Raw genomic sequence first — 17,805 nt, forward strand, 5'->3', positions numbered from 1 at the left:
CCTACCAGGCAAATGATAAGGGGGTGCATTTCGTATCGTGGAATAGGTCACCTGCAGGTTATAAAAGGTTCCGTAAATGCCAATAGATACATGGCTATACTGGAAGGCAAATTGCTGCCAACCATTAGAGATCATTTCAACATGCCAAGTAACTGCATCTTTCAGGACGACTCTGCTCCTTGTCATCGGGCGAAAAGTGTAAGTAGGCACTTCTGTAGTTACTTCTGCTTCATTTCTGCATTAGAGGTTCGACAGTAATGTGTTTACATTTGTTACAGGTGAAACAATGGTTGGAACAACGAATGGTCAATTACAACTCTTAGCTGGGCAGGAAACAGCTCGGACCTGAATCCTATAGAAAACTGTTGGCATCGTGTGGAATGTGCAGTTGCCAGAAAGAAACTAAAGACCCTTCGTGAACTTCAAAAAGCCATAATTCGTGTTTGGAACCACGAACTATCAGTTGATTATTTTCAGAAATTGATCTTGTCAATGCCTCGACGGTGTGTTGCTGTCATCAGGGCCAGAGGCGGTTCAACTGAATATTAGTTTGCACCTGGTGAACTTTTCATTGTTTTCCATTTAAAATGATAAACTGAAGCAAATTGGGGGCTTCTGATAACATTTCAGCCATAATTGTCGTGTTTACCAAAACTGTTGTATAAAAGTTGCAAATGCTCATTTTGGAATATTTTGAGAGCACCTGTCAAATATTACTTAGCTTTGCCTTAACTATTAATAAATATCTTTTGTTTATATTTCTATTGTGATGCTAATCATTAATGTAACATACCATAGCGAAAAAGGGTTAGAAATATGAAATTCCTAGGTGATGCACTTTCTTTGAACACCAGTGTAAACAGAAAATGTACTCTTTGGTAATCTCACGTGGGCTACGTTGTCCTTCAAGCCCATTCTTACGGGCGTTTTTTTTTTTTTTTTTTTTTTTGATTTGGTAGTTGTTGGCGCATCGGCTTCTGTGGCCATATTGCACCTCCCAAGGTTTTTTTTGCAGTACTCTGATCCAAGCCCGAGGCGGGAATCGAACCCGCGACCTTTGGGTTGCCGGGCAGGTACTTTACCCACTCGGCTAGCCCGGTCGGCTACGGGCGTTTCCGTACACATCAGTTGAATGGTTTTAAATGGATGCCGCAGCACCCTACCTATCACAAGCATCGTAAACGGATTACAGGAAAAGCCATTCTGATAAATGGAAACCACTCTTTAGAGATACAGGAAATATACCAAGTTCGATTATGCCTACTGGTTTTAAAACGTCATTTAAAAAATCAAAAAAAAAATCAAAAATCAGATCCAATAATATAAATTAAGATAAATTTGATAATAAAGAATGTCAGAAATCTTCTGAAACAACCTTTACTCGTACAATTAGATTGTTTTAGAGGAGGCTTTCAAAAGAAATTTACAATCAGTAGATATCCTTTAAGTTGCAAATAGTTAACTTGTAGTAGTTCATGACTCTGCAGAAACTTTATAGTAATATTGTCGTTTATTGTCATTTTATTTCGGACCTTCCGATGAATATTGTTACATGAATATCAATCAAGAAAATGCTTGTAATAACTTGCACGCATCTTCCAGCTAGATAAAGAGAAATGTTTTAAAGATTCTTAATATCTCCGGGTCCTCATTGATAGAATCTTAATGTAGTTTATTGCTTCTCACTTGGTTATTGAGGCCTGGATTCGAATATCAAACGAAGGAGGAATTTTTAGAGATCTATAATCGGGAATGTAGTTTGCCGATCTCAGGAGGAGGGGAGAGTATGGTTTCTCACGGTGAATTATTCTGCTGCTTTTTTTTTTCAGCACAAAAAAAATGCAAATCAGCCTGTCAACACGTATTTGTAGATAAGTAACACACAACCAAACCAGATGAATTGGAGTACCGTATGAACTGGCACACCTGAGTAGCCGATACGCTAAGACTTCCCAAGGCCAACTACAACTGACTAGCAAAATTAAACTAACGTATACAAAACAACAAAATAAAATAAATAATTATTAGAACACTGGTTTTATTCTGCGAGTAGGTTGTTTCTGCATTATGATTTTAAAAACGTTCACTCTCTTTTTATCAGTAAAAAATTTATGACATAAATTAAATGCTACATCAAATTTCTGTTGCATTGCAGCTCACTGTTATAAGTATTACCAAAAACGTAATACTAAAATGTCTGTCGTTGACCTATAATGTACTATATTAGGCAATCTTCGGTGAACGTTCTCCACCTATGTGCACGTGATTACACGTGTATGCTGAAATATTCTTCCTACAGCAGAACAGTTCTTAATTTGGCAAGATATGTGACTCCTAGTCGTTCAGTTCCCCATTGTCTTCCACAAACTCAGCAGTCGCACACAAGACTTTTATAAAAAGATTAAGTCAGGTGTCATAAAAATGCATCAGTACTGAAAGAGTGGCCATGCCGAAGATGTCACATTATTGCTTCTTCTGCAAAATTTCATCCAAAATAATCACCACACCACGAAAAATAGGACAAAATAAACCATAAACCCCACTGTGCTCCATGATTTTAATCCTTCTCATAAGGTTTTATGGGTTGGAACCTCACCCAAGTTCTTCCATCTGATGAAAAGAGCGGGTATATAGGGATCTTCTCTCTAGAGAATCCTTTTTCCATTCCTAGAACCAAGAAACCATGACACTTTTCGTTGTGCATTAATTTTGGTAATGAAAGGTTTATGGGCTGAAGTCCTCCCTTAACAGAACGCTTTCTGAACAACATGCTCACCGAGAACTGTTCCTGAATAGGTTTTTCTAGACAATACGAGTAACTGTTCGCAGATTTCTTATTATCAAAATATACTGCTTCCATGACTGGTGTTTCACTTGGCATGGTCAGCTGCCCTCCACTGGTCTCCTCGTTCAATTGGTTCCTATTGCATACCAATTGCAAATAAAGTCACTACCTCCTGAAACTTTGTGCTAAACCACACCAAAATAATTCGTATTAAAGCTTATTCGTTAGGGCTTCGCTACATTTGGTAAAGTATGTTTCCAAGCATTTATTATGAATATACGACTTCAGGAGTTCTTCATCTAGTGGTGTGCCATGTAAGAAATCTGCCAGAAAACACTACAAAATACAAGAAAGATTTAACTTTCAATACGCTTCCTGCTAAAGATAGATATCAATATATTTGGAATTCAAGAAAGCTTTTGATACTGTTGCACGTTAAAAAACTGCTGGATAAACTGAATCAATGTAGCATTACGGGCAAGTTACTACTGTGAATGGTTGAGTGGAAGAAAACAGTGAGTGGTTATCAGTGGACACTTTTCTTCTTCTTCAAGAGGAGTGTTTCCATTTACAATGGGTTACCTCAGCCTTCAAGTTACTTTTTGGTAGGAATTTTTACTGCCATAAAGTGCGGTTCAAGGCGTCTGTCATGCACTTCTGTACTGTATCCATCCATCTAGGTCTTCCTCTTCTCCTTTTTCCTGGAAGTATCCATTCCAGGATAGCCTTTAGATATCTGGTTTCTTGCATCCGTTTTACACGTCCATACCATGTTAGACGCTTTTCTTCGATAGTATCAATAATATTCTTTTTCACTTCCATTTTCTCTCTTATGTCTTCATTTCATTTTCTGTCTCTTCTAGAAGATCTTGCTGAGCATCTCCAAAAATCCATTTATGTGCAGAGCTATTTGTTTTCCCTTCGCCTATTCAACATCCATGCAATATTTCTGCTCCATGCAATAAACTTTTGTACAATCGTTTGAAATATAAAAGTTTCTTTGTTATATTTAGAATATTTATGCTCCATAGAACAGAATTTAACGTGCCGATAGCCTTTCTCCCGTCTGCAATTCTCTTATTGAACTTTGCTTGGAATGATCCGTTACATTGTAAAATTGATCCCAAATATTTGAATTTATCGCCTTGTTTGATTTTAAAACCTTCAATATTTAGAATTGTGTCCTGATCCTGACGAAACATTTCAGTCTTGTTAAAATTGATTTTTAGACCCCATCGTTTATATTCCTCAAACAATTTACGACATGCATAGTCTGCATCTTCTAAGTCTTGCACTGTCACCACCTGATCATCAGCAAAAAGTAAATTGTGAATATAGATGCTCTTATTGATCGGCAATCGCATTTTATTGACCAGGATCTTAGGCAGATATCGATATAAATTTTGAAAAGTTGGTGGCATGCACAGCCTTGTAATAAGCCTTTTGAAGTGGAATTCAGGTGACAAAGCTGATCCCCTTTAATTCTGCATCTGTTATTCCTGTAAATTGCCTTAATAACGTTAATCAATTGTCCACCAATATGTGCCTCTTTCAGTGCTTCCCATAAGAGTTTTCTTGGAACACTGTTATATGCCTTTTCAAGGTCATTGAAAATCATAACGATTTCTTTTCCTTTCGATTGATATTTTTCAAGGATCTGTCGTACTGTTGGGATATGGTCTATACATGACCTCCTAGCTGAAAAACAACTTTATTCTTTTGACACCTCGATTCGGGCTTCTAAGGGTGTAAGGTGAATTGTTGTCATGCGGCACCAGGGGGTTCCCCCATCTCCGCGTTGCCTTCTTTGTGGGTATACCAGTTTGCTGGGAATGCCAGGGGTTTAAAAGTATGTGGGTATTGCACCTGTGTAATGTTGTGTCTGGTCATTTAGCCGTGCACCCCTGCTGGAGCCCAGCGTTGCCCCACCTTCGCCCCGTGGAGGCAGACCAGGAACCCAGTAGACTTAAGTTACTCTAGAAAGTCCTGCCGCGTAATTTCCTGAGATTTCAGCGGCTAGGACCTATAAAAAAAAAAAAAAAAAAAAAAACTTATGTACACACATACAACAACATACATACGCACATATACACAACAGTGATACATATACAGGGTGTTTCAGTTAAACGTTTCAGAACTTCTAAGAGGGGTAGGGTACATCCTGACAACTCGAAATCATATAGCAATGTGGGGGCCGAAATGCTTTCCTGAAGCGGTGTTGTACACAGAAGCACCATAAAGAAAAGAGACCGTAAGTGAGAAATCGTTTTAATAATACATGAAAAGAAGCAAAAGGTACATGGATTAAAGTAAGTGTTCGAAGTTTCTTCCACGGGCTACAATGCACGCCTCACATCTCCGACGCATGGACATCCGAACATTCTGGAATACTCCAGGCAGCGTGTCCAGACACAGCAACCGGAGGATTATGCACCTCGTATTGCTTTCGCACAGTGGTACCTTGGAAAATGTGCTACAAATCCCCTTTTTCCTGCTGAAGTGTTGTTTTCCGATGAGGCATCCTTCACAAGGGAAGGAATTTTCAACACGCATAACGACCATATCTGGGCGGTCGAGAACCCGCATGCAATACGACGTTGTGCAGCACAGATTCGACTTTCGGTCAATGTATGGGCCGGTATTATGGGAGATCACCTCATCGGACCTTACCTGTTACCGTGTCGTCTAACCGGACCTATCTACTTGATCTTTCTGCAGCAAGTATTGCCACAACTTTTGAGAGATGAACAGATTTCTGCATTGACGCAACAGACAATGTGGTTCCAACACGATGGAGCCCCTGCCCATTATAGCGGAGATGTTCGTAACTACCTGGATGTCACATTTGGTCAACAGTGGATCGGACGTGGTGGTCCCGTGCGTTGGCCTGCTCGGTCACCCGACCTATCATGTCTTGATTTTTATTTCTGGGGTCATATGAAATCGCTAGTTTATGACACCCCTGTTGACAATGCTGAGGAGCTGGTTGCAAGAATCGCAGTAGCTGCCGAAGAAATTCGAAATTCGCCTGGAGTATTCCAGAATGTTCGGATGTCCATGCGTCGGAGATGTGAGGCGTGCATTGTAGCCCGTGGAAGAAACTTCGAACACTTACTTTAATCCATGTACCTTTTGCTTCTTTTCATGTATTATTAAAACGATTTCTCACTTACGGTCTCTTTTCTTTTTATGGTGCTTCTGTGTACAACACCGCTTCACGAAAGCATTTCCGACCCCACATTGCTATATGATTTCGAGTTGTCAGGATGTACCCTACCCCTCTTAGAAGTTCTGAAACGTTTAACTGAAACACCCTGTATAGAAATATATACGCATCCATGCAGTCGTACTTACTTTGGATGTTTGCATACAACACGTGTGCATGAATTCATATGGCAGGAGCAGGGCAGTGCGTGGGATAATTAAGCCGAGACTGGTCGAAAATTATTTTTGGGCTAGGTTAAATTTGGTGGGTAGGGCGTTCGCGTCGTGTATAGGTTGAGTGGGGGAGGGGAAGCAGAAGGTTGGGGGTAAAGGCAGAAGTATGGGGGCGACAGAGAAGATTCCCCAAAGTGGTCAGTGAGGCATCCCCATGCCTCAATAGAAGGAAAGGTGGGATAGCAGGGGGGGGGGGCGAGGCGACTGGTCGTCTCATCTCCCTGCCAGGAATGGGTGTTTGGTTTAGGCCTCCTGAACGGTTGCTATTTGTCCTTCTTTCAGATTTTTTGTCTATTTTCATGGTTGCTCGGTAGGTCATCTTGGCTTCTAGCCATTATGTGGCTAGTGTGCGTTCAGGTCCAGTCTTCTCCTGTACAAGTCTTCAGCGAACTTGGAGAAGGCAATATATTCCTGCCTCCCGTCCAGGAGGTGTTGTTCTCTATCTCTGGGCAAAAAGGTGATCCGGGTGATGAGCTGGCAGCAGAGGTCATCATAAAGCTGGCATTCATGCATGAGGTGGTGCCAGCTCTAACTCTCCACAGCAGCAAGTACGGTCATCTAATGCCCAGGGCTGTAAGCTTAGCCTTAAAGGCACCATGTCCTGTTAGCAGGAAGGTCGCGTGGAGTCCCGGCGTGAACCATGCTGGAGCCATTGGGTAGAGTTTTCCAACGTTGGGGAAGAATCGTTTGGTGACTTCTTCCTTTGGAGAATTCTCCCATCTGGTACAAGGTTCTAGGAGTGGTAATTGATTCCAGTCTCAATTTTATTCCTCACTTGACAAACTTATCTAAAATACGTAGATTTACTGGTGCAATTGTTAGGGTGTCCCGTGTTGAATGGGGGCTCTCCAGAAAAACTTTAAGGATCTACTACAATGCAGTTTTCCTCCCTCTAATCACGTATGCTGCCGGCGTATGGTTTCACAGGGCACGGCTCGAACACTTCAAAGCAAAACTCGCCTCATTGCAGAGAACCATCTTGCGGTGTTTAGTTAAGGCATGCAGGACAGTCTCGACGCAAGCTCTGCAAGTACTAGCTGGAACATTACCTTTAGACTTATAAGTTACTTATAGAGGATTTTTATGCAGACTGAAAAAGCAGATTGAGACCGAATTTCTTGGAATAACCATCAACCTTCAAGATGATGCTAAAAGAGAAAGAAGGAGACTGTGGAACGAGTTAGTTAACAGCTGGCAGTCTCGATGGGATACAGCTCCCGTTGGTGCAACAACGAGAAAATTTATACCACAAGTTTCATTTCTCCTTGATAAAGGTGTTCGATTGTGGTTCTGCATGGACATATTCACGTCCTACTTGTTGACAGGACATGGATCGATGAACCAGAGTCTTTTTAGGTTCAATTATATCACAAACAGACCTCCGTTCGTGTGGATCACCAGAGTTAGGATCGCATCTTGTTTCATTGCTCCCTGTATGACGATCTCAGACTTCCTCTTCAAGCACTTACTAATTTTCAACCAGGACAGGAGTCGTCTCTGCTTCAAAGCTCTGAGTCATATCAGATTCTTCAGGCTTTTGCGCAAGGCATATTTCTTCGAAGGCGTTCAGTGTCGACAGATCTCAACAGAATGTAGCACAATGGTCCTGCTGATGCATAACTGGTTAGATCTCCTTTAATAATATATAAACTGAAATCCTCAAGAAGTAAAATTTTTCCTTGGCCTGCAGACAAAATTAAGTGCTTTCTTTCTCTCTTTTTTTTTTAGTAGCATCACTTTCTTTCTTTTATGCATTTATATATTATCATAATTTTTTTTTTTTGTTTACTAATTTATTTGGCTTTTTTTTCTTTGTTTACTAATATATTTGGCTTTTTTTTCTTTTCTTTTTTTTAGCAGCACCACTACCTTCATCCATTTTACTTATTTCTTATTTATTTTATTTTTTATTTATTTTTATAAATGTTTTATTTTATTAATTTCGGTTACATATCCAGCACCATGCGTGATGTTGTTGTTTTTTCCCTCTGGAATGGGCCCCCAGAGGATCCTGGCCTACTTTCTGACAACATCAGGTGGATCAGAGTCTCGTATTGAGACAGTACGTGTTTAGCTGGGACTGGTCCACCTTCCTTCCCGTGGTGTGGACGAGTACCCAGAATCATCTGTCCAGGTGACTGATGCTTCTGGATAGCCAAGCGGCCAGAACAGAACACACGCATAATATACACAAACCGACGTCACACACATATCCGGCCCATTTGTAGTGATATTGTTCTTCACAGATATACGAGGCGGAGTTGAACAAACGTTCTAGGAGCCGCCCTTTACATATACACACATCTGGTTTGCCAGGCCTGCATGAGGTGATTTGTAAGTCTTTTTCTCAGTCAAGCGGTTTGTGGTAGGATCTGCGTTGAAGCCGCCGAAGATACAGGTCCTTCATTTGGAGAGTTCATATAGTGAGAAATTAAAAATACCGGGGGAAGGGGGGAAGATTGTGTAGTCACATAAGTTCTCTGAGCAGTGGAGGCAGTGCCAGGAGAACTCACGGTGTTTTGTCAATAATATACAGGAACTTTGCTAGCAGGGATAAGGAGGCAATTATCCCTTTGCACGAGGCCATGATTAGGCCACATTTTGAATACAGTAAACAGGCCTGGAGGCCTCATTTTAAGAAAAATCTCCTGGAATGGGTGCAAAAAAAGGGCAAGGGGATTGGTGAAGGGAACAAAAGAGTGCTCTTACTAAGAAAGGAACCAGTTCTGCAAATTGCAGCATTTGGAGACTAGGCTCCTGCGGGGAGATCTGATTGAGATGTTTGAGGCTTTGAATTGATTGAGTAAGTTCAATGCTGAGACTACACACATATGGGGATAGCATAAATGCCAATTCAGGAAGGTTGATTGCAGGACAGATGTGAATAAGTTTGCCTTCAGCCAGCGGATAGTTGAAACAAACTTCCATCTATTGTTGCTGTAGAAGAAAGAATTAGAGAATTCTAGGAAGGGGGCGAGTTGGTTAGTTTTTTTTTTTTTTTTTTTTGGCTGATGCTCGCAAATGGTGCAAGAAAGCTTGCTTTCTTGCACCATTTGCGACTACTGTACTAATATGTACTCAGGCTGACTATAATAACAATATCTGTTAATCATTAATATGAATACAATATTTGGCAAGAAAGGTCAAAGAGAATATTCGGTATATTTTGCGTACGTTCTACGGGTATTATAAAAGGTGTTTTTTTTTTTTTTTTTTTTTTGTGTTGTCTGATTTTACGGTATTAATGGAGGTGCATAGTTTTTAATGACTGATCGCAGAAAGGAGTCAATGTGAACGGAGAGTACCTAAACCATTTACGATTTGCAGATGACATTGTGGTCATAAGCCACGATCCCAAATAATTAGAGGAAAATCTTAATCAGTTATGCACAGTTAGTAAGGATTTTGGACTAAAGATGAATATGGCTAAAACAAAAGTAATGATGAACAAGTTATGCCACAGAAAGGGAAATAATGATTGAAGGAGCAGTAATTGGTGGAGTCATATACTTATCTGGGACAAGTTATTAGCTGTAATAATGATAAATGGCTGGAAGTCAAGAGAAGAATAAATTTTGGATGGATAGCATTCAGGAAATATAGTCACATACTGAAGGGCAATATCCCAGTTTATCTGAAACGTAAAATAATGAACCAATGAACCAACTTATGGAAGTTAAACTTGGGCACTCACCAAAAGAATGGAAGAAAAGCTGAGAACTACACAGCGAAGAATGAAACGAATTATGTTGGGAATCAGACTGTTAGATAAGAAGAGAAACACATGGATTAGGCAGCAAACTCAAGTAAAGGACATTCTTATCATAACTAAAATTTTCTTGGGCAGGACACGTAGCTAGAAGACATGATGACAGATGGACTAAGAAAATAACAGAATGGTATCCAAGAGGAGCTAGAAGAAAACCTGGAAGACAAAGGCGGACATGGATAGATGAAATTCTTGAGTTTGTAGGTGGCCAGTACTCAATGGATGGCCAGTACTCAAAACAGAAGGAACTGGAAAGTTGTTGGAGAGGCCTTCATCCTGCAGTGGATTGAAAATGGCTGATGATAGTTTTTAATGATTTTACGGTATGGAAAATGATCATCTAGTTTCTTTGAAGCGAATACTACTACTACTACTTATCATACAATCAAAAAAAATTACGAACTTGAAAATAGGGTGTGTATATACGTCACTGCATATTTGTTCTTCGACTTGTGTTACAATAATTTCTCATCTTAACAACATAATTTGTTTCACTGCTGAACTTCAGTTCGTTGTGCACGGAATACGACAAAATTGAAATTTTAAGCATTCAAACTTCAATGATCCAAGCTCTCATTAAATAAAACCGCATTTGAAAACAGTAAAGATCTTAGCCGTCCTGACATGAACCTTTCGTATGAAAGTGTTTAACTGAATACAGACAATCCTTATTTTTTCATTTAATTATTCAAACGAAACTCCACGTTGAAAACTGAACACAAAAATATTTCTGTAGCCAACGCTGTTTCTCCTTAGCGGAGATAAAAGGAGGAAATCCACAATTCAATATCCATTCTTGAATAAGTTATTACAGTATATACCTGTGTACGCAAAAAGAACCTGCATAAGAATAAAGTAATGTTTCGCTGTATTCGAAGCCAATTTATTATTGAACTGCTTGGTTTTCACTTCAATATTTTGTTATCTGGTTCGCCATTTCTGATCACTACACATAGCTTCCTTTCAGTAACTATGCCAGTGCGGTGCATTGGGGCGCACGACCGAAAGGGGGGGGACCGTGCCCTACTACCCAAAACAGAAAAAAAAAAGTTTAATTGAGTAAAATGTAAGTTTTTTAGTTTTGTTTATGATAAAATTTACTATGTCTACGAACAATATTTTTTTTTCACACGAAGCATGTTTATTGTTAGCTAGCTGCACAGCACAAGCGAAGCTGCAGTGAACAGAGGTGAAATTAGTATTAGTATTAGTATTAGTAACGGCCGTATGGTGCAAGAAAGCCTATGGCTTATGCTGCACCAGCCAAAAAAAAAAAAAAAAAGAATCCGAACAAAACAATGATAAAAACAAAAATTAAATAAATAAATAATAATAATTAATAAATAAATAAAAATAATAAAATGAAATTAAAAATTAAATAAAAAGGAAATTAATCCTATCATCCTATGCGCTTCCCTTACCCGAAAGTACTATCCAGATGACCTTTGAATTTCCCCAAACTGTCGGCCTCTACCACCCATGAAGGCAACTTATTCCAGTAATTTATAACTCGCTGGCTAAAATAAAACTTCCTGCAGTCCAATCTAAACATTTCCCCACGTAACTTGAATTTATGTCCCCTAGTTCTAGCATCATTTATAATCTTGAAAATTTTGTCCTCATTCATTTTACTGATGCCTCTCAGAGCCTTAAACACCTCAATCAAATCTCCTCTAAGGTGTCTAGTTTCCAAACTCTGCAACCCACATATTCGAAGTCTTTCTTCATAAGGACGCCCTTTTGCCGATCTCACCAGGCGAGTTACCCTTCTTTGCACCCTTTCAAGAAGCTCGATGTCTTTCTTTAGGTGCGGTCTCCATACTTGAACACAGTATTCCAAGTGTGGTCTAACATAGGCCTTATATAATGGGATTATCACGTCCCTATCTCTACTTGCAAAAGTTCGATAGATCATCGATAGGACACCATGGGCCTTCCTTGCAACCTGTTTACAATGCTCAGAGAATTTCATGTCTGACCGTATCGTAACACCCAAGTCCCTTTCCTCCAGTACTGGGTTTAGTTGAACTCCACCAAGTGAATAAGTTATTTTGGGATTACTGTTTCCCAGGTGTAATACCTTACACTTTGTTGGATTAAAGCACAGCTGCCATTTTTCTGACCATTCTTGAAGTCTATCTAGGTCTCTCTGAAGAAGCTCAGCTTGACAGTGATCATTAACTACTCTACCAATTTTAACATCATCTGCAAATTTAGACATCACGCCCTCTATCCCTTCATCAATGTCGTTTATGAAAATTAAAAACAACAGTGGTCCTAATACTGATCCTTGGGGAACCCCACTTCTTACATCAACCCAATCTGAGGAATAGCCATTTATCACAACCCTCTGCCTCCTGCCCTGAAGCCATCCTTCTATCCATCTAAGGATGTTCCCAGTGATTCCAACCTGTTCCAGCTTATAAAGCAACCGCTCATGTGGGACTGAGTCAAAAGCTTTGCTGAAATCTAAATAAACAATGTCGAAATTATTCCCTAAATCCAGCTCGTGAGTGACCCTTTCGAAATAGCGAACCAGATTTGTTAAAAACATGATTTTCCCTTTACAAAACCATGCTGAGTATCCTTGAGAATTTCAATTCTATCCAAATGATCCTGAATTCCACCCTTGATCAATGCCTCCATGATTTTCCCTACTACTGAAGTCAGACTGACAGGTCGATAATTTCCCACTTCACTTTTAGAGCCACCCTTATGTATGGGAGATACATTTGCACTTTTCCAATCCAAGGGAATCTCCCCAGAGTCTAGTGATGCTCGCATAACCAGCCTCAGTGGTTCAATGCACTCGCTTGCCGCCTCTCTCAAGATTATAGGGTATATTCCATCAACTCCAGGAGCCTTACTAGTCTGTAGGCTTGAAAGTTTTTTCATTAAATAATCTTGCGAAATTTCAATATCATTAATTACATATTTTTTAACTTCGCTCCCACAATTTCCCATTGCCACAAAAGGCTTTTCATTTGTAAATATCGATGCAAAATAACTGTTGAGTTCATCTGCAACGGCAGCTGGTGTATTTATTACTATCCCCTTTCCCTTACGTAAAGGTCCGATCTGGTTTGTCCTGCTCTTCTTGGCATTTATATATGTGAAGAATTCTTTATCCCTCCTCTTTGCTCTGTTTGCTAGTGATTTCTCATAAACTGCCTTTGCCTGTCGAACCTTTTCTGTGGCTTTATTACACACCACCTTGTAGCTGTTATAGGCTTCAGTACTTTTTATTGCTCTGTAACGTTTCCATGCCACCTTTTTCTGCTCAAGTAATGTGGCAACTTCACTATTCATCCAACTTGGAACCCTTCTCGTGGAGTATTTTTTTAATGGTATATACGCATTCAAGGCATCTGTGATTAATGTTTTAAAAGCGTACCACAGTTCAATTGTATTCATTCTCTGTGCGATATCTACCCAGTTAATAGAGGCCATGTAGTACCTTAAGGCATCGTAATTTCCTTTTCTGAAATTAAAACCCATTCCTTTGCCTTTTACTTCTGCTACCTCTCTCGTCATCATCCACCGTAGAACTCCGTGATCACTTCCTGCTACTGGTTCCTCTACTGTCAGCCCTGTTATGTCATCTGATTCATGTGTGATGATGAGGTCTAGGATATTCTTTTCTCTAGTACTTTCCCTGACATGTTGATACAAATAACAGTCATCTAGTTGATTTAAAAATTTTGTTCCCCATGTCGAGTTTCCTTCCCATTTACTCCAATCAATTAGAGGCAAATTGAAATCACCCATAATAAGGCATTGACGCTTACTTGCCCATTCCATTTGCATGTAGAGGCTTTTGTCATAGTCTTCACAATCACCTGGTCTGTAGATTACGCCTACTCGCATTGTACCTTTGTTTCCAACTATCTCACACCATACAGACTCTATACTAGCATGTGAAATGTCTGAATCTGGGAAAGCTATCGTCGCACTCAGGCTGCTTCTGATAAGAAGCATTACCCCACCACCCCTTCTATCTACTCTATCCTTCCTAAATACATTATACAAGCCGTAATGAAACTCATCATCCCCAATTTCCGGGTGGCACCACGTCTCCGTAAGCCCTATTATGTCCGCGTTACTTGTTTTAACCAGCAGTTCGAATTCGCTCATTTTATTGACGACACTTCTAACGTTACTGTATAAACAATTAAGATTTACTGTTCTTGTATATTTAACAACCCTAACACAACCCTTGAAGTTTTTTAGGCTCTCTTCCCTGATATTAGCTACCTGCTCACGTGAAACGTCTTTGCCCCCAGAATATCTAGATAATACGTCCAGTTGGGGTAACAGATAAGAACTCTTAAGGTATGTGCAAGAGTTACATTGACCAATATTATCAGATAAACGCGTGTCAGTATTACCCACATCCCCCCTAACTAGCAGTTTCCCTGAGCCTTTAAGGTATCCTCAATAATACTGGCAAAAACTTTTGCACCACCTTTGTTTAAGTGTATCCCGTCTCTACAAAACAAATTGTATTAGTATAACTGCTGCTTCCAGGGGAATTGAAGAATTTGTGACTTCGGGAACCACAGTGAAATAAGGATCCATTTATTGCGGGTAGGGGCCCATTTATTGAGTATAGTATTACTATCACACCTATAATATTTCTGGGTATTACTGGGTGGGGGGAGGCATGTGGCTAGGCCTGCAGGGACTTTTGCCTCCGCAGTTATGTCAAAAAAGTTAACCATATTTTCCATCATTGCTGATAGAACGCAAGATCTCAACAATGGATCAACTAAGCTTGGTGTACTGTTTTGTCCATTTTGGAAGAGATCCGTATGATGACAGACCTAAACGTATAGATGTCAGTGAAAAGTTCCTTGGTTTTCTCACCGTTACTGATGGATCAGCTGCTAAAATAACGTCATTTATTTTAGACTCCATAAATTCAAATGATCTGGATCTTTCAAAATGTTGTGGACAAGGTTACGATGGAGCAAACACAATGAGTGGTGTATATTCAGGAGTACAAAATCTCGCCTAAAAGAATTACAACCGAATGCGTTGTACGTACATTGTGCGGTGCACATCTCGATCTAGTTATTAATGATTCAGTAAATGGATTACCCGAAATATCCAACTATTTTAGCATTGTTCAAAGTATTTTTTGGCTATAATATCAACCGTTGGGACTTTTTACCTCAAATTAAAAGTGAATGCGATATTGTAGTAAAGAAATTAAATCCGACTCGTTGGTGTAGTCGGCTTGCATCTATACCTGCTATGAAATTACGATTTTCCCATTTGCTAATTGCATTAAATAAAATTATATAATCATCAAAAGGCGATGAAAAGTCGGAAGGCGTCCGAATTAAAAATAAATCGAAAATTCTGATTTTGTGTTAACCTTTTTTAGACTCCATAAATTCAAATGATCTTAAATTCAAATTCAAATGATTGAAAAGAATTTTTAAATTGACTTTTCATAATAATTTTCAATGCAATTACCGTACTGATAGAAAAAAATCTTGAGTATTAATTCAGCATCAACGATTTTACAAAGAACGAATATGGCTATTGAATATGCATTGAGAATAGAAACATCGTATAATCAAGTGAAAATATTAAGAAATGAACTTGAAAAGATCGTCAAGGAAGCATCATATATTGCGCAAAAATGGGATATACCTTGTCAAATTGCAAATGAACGGAAGCGATTTGTTAAGAAAAACATTTACATCTAACAGGAAGTCGAAAGCTATTTTAAGATCAAAAATTTGATCTCAGTCGGGCCCGAGGAGAGTTGGGAGTGGGCTACAGGCCCAGGCCTACAATTCTTCAAGAAAGCTCAGTCAACACCTTAATATTACATTTAAGTAATTAAATTAATTTTTAATAATCAGCAAAAAACAATTCTATGAACTTAATAAAAATTATTTCATTTGATTAATTTTTTATCTTATTGATTTATTATAAGTTAGAATTGACGCGTTGCTTTTTAACACTCATATCTACATATGGACACACGACCAGATACAAACATAACGAGGCCATTACGCACTTTGCAACTGGACCCGCATTATCCCTAGACGCACCCGATCCCAAGTACTAGGTCTGTACTCACAATGGTAATCCAACACTTCTGATCAAGATTTCATCGGCAACTTCCTTCGATCCTGCTTTTGGATGTCGCAGGTACCTACTTATTCACTAGAGCGATCAGCTGTCCCGGGCGTAGCTTATGAGGAACTGTGCACCACGCACACAGGAATTGGAAACTGAACTGTGTGGGTGGGGGGGAAGGTAATCTTCAACTACTCGTCTGGTGCTTGTCCCTGGCGCAGATATATCTAGGTTTCTGCTCCCAAATTGTTGCAGTATCATTTATACTCTGAAGAATGTTTGGCCCGGGTACTATAGCCCACCTCCCACTCTTTTCTTTCGACTTCCTCTTGCTTTCGACTTCCTCTTAGATGTAAATGAAGGTCACGATAAGTTTTGTTGTGCTGAGTCCCAGTACAAAAAACTTACAAGAACACCTGTCTTAAACTAAAATTATTGCAGCGCTGCAATTTGTATTGGAACATTAACATTTATACTTTCTTTTTGCAGTATCATTCATACTCTTGAGACTCTAAGAAACGTTGCCAACATAAAGCAAATATTCTAAGTCACACTGCAGAAAAGAAACTGTCTAAATGAAAGCAAGGGGATTCGAAAGACTAACTTACCTGTCTACTCCTATCGCTGTTAGCGTGTATACACTTACAATAACGGAGCAATGTTGCATGAACTGTACAAACGGACAAAACATCGGATCAAATATCCACTTGCCAAGCATGAAATCTGTATAAGTAAATGGTATGGAGAACACAGCCATAGTTATATCAGACAACGCTAAGTTGATGAGGAATACTCGAAGCTCGCGCGAAGAGCGTTTCCCCACAAGTAGAACGATGATGACGGTAAGATTACCTCCAAGTGCTAACACAGCTGTGACGGAATAAAGGGTAATTAAGAAGACCTGCATCGGATACTCCAGAGCTTCCAGAGGTGGATAGTCAAAGTCCTTGAGTCTAGACTCGGTCAGGTTGGAGAAGTTTTCGAACAATTCGTAGTACATAGTTGAACTCAGGATAACATTACACCTCTAGTTAGGCAATGTCTTAATAATGAAATATTTTCTACATCCTTCTCTTTCATGGACACAGAACCACGTGATAACTGAAACATTTTTGAACTTACTGGATCATCTTGACAACATGAAAAACTTGACGAACTCTCAGTTCAAAGTGCTGATTATTAAAGACAACAACTGTTACTCAAGATCAGGTGCTTTCCTCATGTTGCGTCTTTTCCTCGCTCCACCTCTCTGCAAAGTGTATCAACCACAGTAACTTCAACTCTTTCCACTGACAATATCAAAGCCCACCACTCATAAATGGCATTTCTGAGGATGCCAATGCGCAAGACTGTGACGTCATAACTTCTCCTTCGTTCACAGAGAATGTGGTGTAAACCTCAAACTACGCTCGCGAGCGCATTTTCGTTTACGTAATACGTTCCTCTCAAGCTTGGGCTGCAGAAACATGCCGCATATTTACCACGTAATAATTTGGTTGAATCAACAGACAGTGTAGCAACAATGGATTAAAGTGTTTTAATCTGCTTTATCTGCCCATACTATGATTGTGCGAACCTGAACAAATGTCCATCTTCGTTAACAAGCCATCAATTTTGCAATTATTAAATATTGACGTCGGAATACTCAGGAAGTCATCAGCCTTTTCCCCGCTGCATAAAAGACTAATGATGCATGAACACACTCGTGCAATACATG

The 17,805-nt window shown here is 39.5% G+C and overlaps 1 protein-coding gene across 1 annotated transcript in view; it reads right to left on the reverse strand.

The window, feature by feature from the left end:
- Positions 1-17,088, reverse strand: part of LOC150081734 (RYamide receptor-like) — a 183,531-nt gene extending 166,443 nt beyond the window's left edge. Inside the window, exon 1 of the mRNA XM_090380299.1 lies at positions 16,697-17,088. Coding sequence (XP_090236425.1) covers positions 16,697-17,088 — 392 coding nt within the window. The remainder of the gene's footprint in view (positions 1-16,696) is intronic.
- Positions 17,089-17,805: the final 717 nt, after the last annotated feature.

The sequence above is a fragment of the Mastigoproctus giganteus genome, chromosome 8, assembly GCF_048544385.1.
Source record: "Mastigoproctus giganteus isolate SK-2022 chromosome 8, ASM4854438v1, whole genome shotgun sequence".
Taxonomy (NCBI): Eukaryota; Metazoa; Arthropoda; class Arachnida; order Uropygi; family Thelyphonidae; genus Mastigoproctus; species Mastigoproctus giganteus.